Below are 7,094 nucleotides of genomic sequence, written 5' to 3' on the forward strand. Positions count from 1 at the left end.
ACACCAAGAACATAGAGTGTTTACACCAGCAGCACGTCTTAGTCATGTGAGCGTACATGTGAACACCTGGAGGTTATTTAACTTCAATTTCACATGTGACATACTTTTGCATGTGCAGGCCTGGTTTATTATGAATGGAATTCATACCCTCTCATACACAAAGTCAATCTTAGCAGCTACTATCATCATTACTACCATAACAACTATTACAATACTATTACCGCAACGTCTATAGACTTTTCCAGTTACCGCTAGTGTAACTAGAAAAACTAGTTGAAGGCGTTGCTGTAAACCAACTACATGACACAAAAAGGGAAAACACTGATCTAAAAATAAACTGATGGACACTGTGTTGTCAAAGAATCCAGTAACACTTCCGGTTTATTAGGTACACATGGCTAATACTGCCTAAAACAACAGTCAAGACACATAAGTAAGTAACGCCTGTCAATATAACACAGGGTAATTCAACAGCATCACAAACGGCAGCCTCGTGATGCTGTTGAATTACCCTGTGTTATATTGACAGGCGTTACTTACTTATGTGTCTTGTTTTATCCAAGACACATAAGTCCAGAACCCAAATATATTCTAATAACTATAAATTCTATAAAGGAAAAGGCACATGTTGGAAGCTGGAGGCATCATTTATTTGTTCACATTGTTGCTTGAGAAATAACTTTTAAAAAACTATAAATCGGTTATTACCTGCGACAGGGAGGTTACGTTTTCACGCCTGTCCGGTTGTTCGCAAGCGTGATTACAGGAAAACAAGACAACAAATTTCCACAAAACATGGTGGAAGGATGTGGTAGGACGAACCCATTCAATTTTGGTGCAGATCCGGATCAGGGGTTAGATCCAGGAATATTTTAACCACTTTCTTTAACATTGTGAGATCAGGCATGTTTAGGGAACTGACATTTTTGAGTGTGTGAAATTTGCTCGCTTGTTGTTCCTCAATTATTTGCATTAATACCTGATTTATAGGATTTTTTTTTATTCAGTTTTGAGAACACTGATGATTGTATTCATTTACATTGTTGTACATGTATATGTATTTGCAATATGGTCAGGTATGCACTGTATTGTACATATTTAGGGTAATTGCTATGATGTCTGTTGTATAATGGGGGATTTGTGCATGTGTACATGTTTATGTGGGTTTTATTGGTGAGGAGCCCAAGCACAATTTCTCCACTTTGAGGGACAATAAAGTTCATCTTTATCTCGATGCAGCTTGATTGAATTTAAGGTAATTGACCGATTTATTGTTTCAACTGTAGTTTTTAGTCCCTGATTATCGAGAAACATGCAGCTGAATCCCTACAACAGCTTTAACAAATCAACTAGACATTATAAGAGGACTTATTGCAGGGCGTCTGAATCAGACTGCATTACGTTTAGCTCAGGAATCGCTCGAATGACTGTAGGTGTGTTTCCCCACAGGAGTAGACTCCTAACTGGATCCAGGTTCTTCCCACAGTAAAACGTGATGAGCTGATGTTTGCAGCCAGCATGGTGAATATCAGGGATTTAACCCGGCGCTTGTCTGCCTCCACACTTCCTGATCTGTGCTCAGTCCTGTGCAGCAGCCACCGCTTGTGCTGACGTGCTCTATGGGCGAACCCCCCCACCCCACACCCAGCCTCCACCACCCAACACCCCCGGCCCTGTGAGCCAGGCCAGCAGCCTCACATTAACAACAATCACTCCGCTATTCCTCCACCTTCACCGGGCTCTCACGTTAAACCGGCGCCGCCGCGGTTCAGTGGCTGACACGCTGCCCGGCGCCGACGTGCTCCGGTCCCGCTGCCACGGGAAAGCAATCACCGGCACAGCGGGAGGTCCCCGCACGCCGACCCGGCCGGCCCCGCTCCCCCTGCTACCCTTGTCCACACTCATCTCCCGCAAATCAATGCCTGCCCACTGATACTAGCAGGCCCTCTATCACACTCCTCACAGCATCGGTGCAGCCGCAACCAAAAATACAGCGAGTCCCCGATAAAAGAGGAGGAGAAGCGGCACCACAGCGTCAAATCACACCGCTCCATCTTCGCTTTGTCCTGGAAGGAAAACGTCCGCCCGGAGCCGGGGACTGGAGCGTGTGGCCGGGGAAAGACAGTCGAGGAACACGGGGAACCTACCTTTCGACTCAGCGATGTCCCCGAGTAGAAGTAGTAGGCTATCCCCAGCACCCACAGCACCGCAAAACACAACAATATCCTCGATTTCCTCCGCATGGCTGCCTTGTTTCTTTTTTCTCCCCCGACCGCCCGTGTGTGCACTGTGGCTGCGCTCCGGCTCGGCTCTGCTCAGGCTGGAAGCGGCTCGTCCCGGTCGGCTGTGTCCGTGCAGGGCGCTTCGCCGTGCGGCTTCGGCAGGCTCTCTCAGTCGGTCAGGGGGAGCGGAGGCAGCAGGAAGCAGCCAACCACCATCAGCGAGGTTAGAGGGCAAAGGCGAGCCGACTCTAATCCAATCAAACACCGGCTCACGCAGCCCTGGAGGAGGGCCCGAGCTGGCTCTGCTGGGTTGGGAGAGCCGTGCCGTGCCGTGCGGTTCCGTGTTAGAGCCGAGCGCAGAGGGGCTGGGGGGTGGGGACAGTCCCTGTAGGAAATGTTAGTTGTAAAAATGTCAGTGTCGAGTCTGTGCGAGCTGAGAGAAGATCTGTGATCATCATATGATTCCACTGTGTGCCGTGCAGCTGCCTGCACGTGCTGCGAGGAGACACCGGGGGCGCCAGAGTCACAGATGAACCCCATAGACTGTGTATAAAGAGATTAAACCGAGTTAAATCACACACAGCAGAGACTTTCTCTTTATTTCCGCTGGTTCCTCTCTGACCTGATTTAAATCAAGCCAAAGTAGACAGTTTAGTTTTACTTTCTCTTCCTATTCCTCTCTCCTCCCCCTCTCTTGTTCTAGTTCTAGCTCCTGGGGTCGGGATGTGGCAAAGAAACGTGTTCTAGTGGAAACAACTCAGTCTCAGGGACGTGCACAGACATATTGGGGGGGGGGCTCAAGTGAGAAAAAGGGCACTTCTCATTTATTAATAAAAAATGTTTTAAAGCCTAAAAGTTAAATATAGTAGCACATCTCTGACTTACTTACCAATTTATTTCAATAACCTTTTGTTAAATACTCAACAGTTCACACAGAGACAATGGTCTTCTTAAGTATTCACTAGGTTTATCACAACAACAACAAAATAAACTATGCCACAATGTGCATGATTTTTTTATGCTACTAGTTTCTAGTTTATATTTATGATCACTGACTGCACCAGGGAGAAGAACACAGTGAAGTAAGATTTTTTGGTAAGATTTGAAATATTAATGGGGACATTTATGCAAGTCACACCATCTTGTTAAATTTTTAAAGCCAATTGAAGGCACCATGTAAATAGATTTGTCTATGGTCAGTAGCTCTGGGATCAACTCTGTGTAAGACAGATTTCAGCTGGAACACATTTAGCTACAGTAAGATGGTCAGATCATCTTCAGTTTGCTTCAATCTGCCTCTGACATTTTTCATTTTAATGGGGACAGAATTTGATTTTGACTGGAAAGCAAACAGCTCTGCAGTCTGAGAAAAAAAAGCTGTCAATACATACTTTGTGCTGTTCCTCCAGAGTGTCCCAGTAAAATTACACACACACACTTATTCATTACTGCTTACGCTACGGTGGTCTGAGGAGACACTCAGCGTGTTTATGTTACCTACAGTAGTGTTAGAGCATGGATGGATGGAAGTCAAGCTAACGTTTGAGAAGAGAGTGGAGGAGTGAGAGGCACAGAAACAGATGTTTAGCCGCGCGGAGGTTAAAGAGGGTTTTATCTTTTGCCCTTTGCCCTGGATGTCCTGAACAACTGTTACGAGGGCCTCAAATTACCCTGAAGAGGATCTGTTTGGCTTTCAAGAATTCAACTTCCAGAAACAGAGAGTAATGGCAACAAGCCTGTCTACTGGCTTGTCAGCCACTTTGCAGGAGCAACAGAGTGTTACTTTAAATGGAGTTAACATGTGTTTAATCACATAAATGCACATTATAAACATCTTGCATTCTGTCTCTATATTGCAGTTGTCTGTTTCTTTTTGATGACAACAAAAACCTTTGTCAATTAAAAAAAAGTCCATCCAAACTATTAGGAGGGATCATGGCAACATACAGTATGATCTGTAACACTTGGAAAAAATGCTTATGACCTCCATAAGGGAAGTTATATGTTTTAACAGGCATTTGTTTGTTTGTTTGTTAGCAGGATTACGAAAAGACTATTGGACGGATCACCACAAAATTTTGCTGAAGGATGCTTCACAGGTCAGGGAAGAACTCATTGAACTTTGGTATGGATCCAGATCTGGGAACATTTTTGCATCACTTTCTTTAAAATTGCAAGTTAGGGCTTTTTTCAACATTTACCTGGATTTCTCAAAGAATAATTCATGGATATTGATGCAATAAACCAGGCATGTTTAGGCGGACTGATATTTATGAGTGTGTGAACTTTGGTGCAGATTTGAATAAAAATCTGGATCTAGTTAATTTAAATGTGGTTACATTCATTATGGGACTGTTGGGCCTTGGCAGAGGTATGAGCTCTACCGCGTGACATTCTAGTTCACAGATGCAATTCCCAAATAATGACAACACATTCAACACATACATGACAGCAGTGTCAGTGAAACTTTGTAAATATTAGTCTGAAAGTTCGGTTTGATCTTTAACTGCACCAAAGATATGATTAAAAAAATAGTTAACATTACATTAACTAAGTGAATTCACTGTCAACGTGTCTTTGATTAAAGTCTTTCATCTATTTTTGCTTAACAATGGTAATGTGTGGGTTTACTATCACGTTATAATCACGTAGCAAATAAAATAACTAAGTTGAGCAAAGAGAAAACTGCTGTGCTCGAGAACATGATCTAAAGATGTTGCAAGACAGGAGACCTGAGACTTAAATAATAAATTAAACAAAGTCATATAAACCTATCATGGAATACCAGTGAAAGACCAGCCACTTTCATGTGACAGCAAGGAAAGATTTTGTCTTTAAGGCTGAACATGGATCAGCGAGTTCAAGTCTGAAATATTTGTCAGATTAAAAGAGCATCAATTGCATGTGTGTTTCTAGCTGCCATGTTGTTACACCTGGTCTGACTCTGTTCTGCATCACAAGTCTGAGGAAGAGCCTGGTGCTCAAAACGTCAAATAAATCCCTTTAACAGGAGTTTCAGACGTGCAGATCGTCTCCTTTATTTCAAATGTTTCCTTGATCCAGCACACATCAGAAGAGTCTTTACTGGATGTGTGTTGTTCACAGTTTTCAGCATTAACACCGGGTCCAGCATAGTATATAGACTTTCTTTCTAAGACAATGGAAAGAAACTAACTTCCCTGACTCATCAACAAGTCAGTTACTGTTATCATTAGGTGGCTCTGTGAACTCTACAGGAACATTAAGTAGAAGAGTTACAATAGAATCACTAGATTCACTGTACTCGGTCTATAACTGTGTTTCTCATTTCCTCACATCTATAGATAACTTTTTCCAGTGTTGTAACATTAAATTAATATTGTATAGTGTGTGGAGGGTATTTCCATAGACTGTACACGTCTTGGCTGCAGTGGCTCCACCATACATTTGTCTGGCAGACCGATTTTTATATAATAGACAGATTTATAGCTTATTATAGCTCTGCATCATTCTCACAAATATGTACATGACCATGTTACTGGAGCAGTTACATCAAAACACACCACACAGAACCTTTTGTGAAACCAGAAGACCATCAATCATTAGTCCTTAAAATCAACATTCTCTGCAGTAATGATCCACCAAACATATCAAATGAAGTTCAATTTTAACTAAAGAGTTTGTCGGTCCAGTATTAAGATTTACAGACACAGCTTAACAGAAGAACAACCAAGGGGAGATGTGTTCGAGCTATGTTCGATCCGAACGCCTACCTAAATGCCTCATTTGCTTTAACTGAGCATTTTAAAACGTCGGTGAGAAGCCAAATTCTTAATAAAATAGTTTCCATTTTCTTGAACATTGCTTTGACACTCGAAGATTTTTCTCTGCATTCTCAACCATTTACATAAACCTTCAGGTCAAACATTGTCACCTGTAAGAGGAGAGTTTTCAACTAATCTGATAAAAGTCCTTTAAACAGTAATATGAGAATGTCAATACAATCATGTACATGGAGGGACGGTGGCCAACAGTCAGTTTTATTCATTTGAATTTTAACTGCACTACAATTTAAAAGAAATCCCCCCAATTAAAATAAACAGTGGGGTCCAAACATCTGAGACCACTTTCTAAGACACTATGTACATGAATCAGTTATAATAACAGCACTGAGAATTGAAACTAAAACCTTCAGTTCCCCAAAAGCCCAACAACATTATGTAGTTAATCAAAAAATACTTACGTAGTTTCTTACAGAGCTCCACTTGGTTCTGACTTTTGCATCAATGTGTATAATGTTCGTTTAAATAATACATTTACAGCACAAAAAAGGTGTCACTTACTGCCACTTCTTGAATCAACAGCTTAGTGTTTCTCTTCAAAGTAAAAAAAAACAACTGTCACATCAATTCATTATGACATAAAGCAACGTGTTATTGGGGTGACAGCATTTCTACTGGGGGCGTTGCACAATGACGGATTTACAGTAAGTTTTATATACGTTCATTGGTAAATAGAGGGGCTTTCCACTCATTAGATTAAGACTGGCTGGCAGGATGTGAGCAGCAGACATTTACTGCCCTGCTGGTGTAACTAAAGCAGAAAACTACGCCCAACGAAATGTTGGAGCTTCAATGTGTTTGTATGAGGGTTTAGATAATAGAAACCACAAGCTTCAGAAAGTTAAAGCCCCCCAAAAAACCATCAATTCGCAGAAAGACTCTGTACGAGTGTGTTGTTGACCGTTAAACTAGAACAACTCAAACAGTGCTGGTGTCATGTTGGGCTTGGCAGTGTGAAACATTCATGTGCCTGCTATGTTCCTCTTTGATCTCCCCTCATATTTCCTGTCTGATCTTCTACTGAACTCAATCAAATAAAGGCAAAAAGTAC

At 42.0% G+C, this 7,094-nt stretch overlaps 1 protein-coding gene across 4 annotated transcripts in view; it reads right to left on the reverse strand.

Annotated features, from left to right (window-relative positions):
* galnt2 (UDP-N-acetyl-alpha-D-galactosamine:polypeptide N-acetylgalactosaminyltransferase 2) overlaps nucleotides 1-2,733 on the reverse strand; it is a 53,211-nt gene extending 50,478 nt beyond the window's left edge. The window contains exon 1 of one of the 4 annotated variants that reach the window (XM_034578943.1): nucleotides 2,148-2,733. In XM_034578943.1, coding sequence (XP_034434834.1) covers nucleotides 2,148-2,243 — 96 coding nt within the window. In that variant the 5' untranslated portion in view covers nucleotides 2,244-2,733. The remainder of the gene's footprint in view (nucleotides 1-2,147) is intronic. The other 3 variants (XM_034578935.1, XM_034578962.1, XM_034578953.1) reach the window with 3 other exon arrangements.
* Nucleotides 2,734-7,094: the final 4,361 nt, after the last annotated feature.

The sequence above is a fragment of the Hippoglossus hippoglossus genome, chromosome 3 (genome assembly GCF_009819705.1).
Source record: "Hippoglossus hippoglossus isolate fHipHip1 chromosome 3, fHipHip1.pri, whole genome shotgun sequence".
Classification (NCBI taxonomy): domain Eukaryota; kingdom Metazoa; phylum Chordata; class Actinopteri; order Pleuronectiformes; family Pleuronectidae; genus Hippoglossus; species Hippoglossus hippoglossus.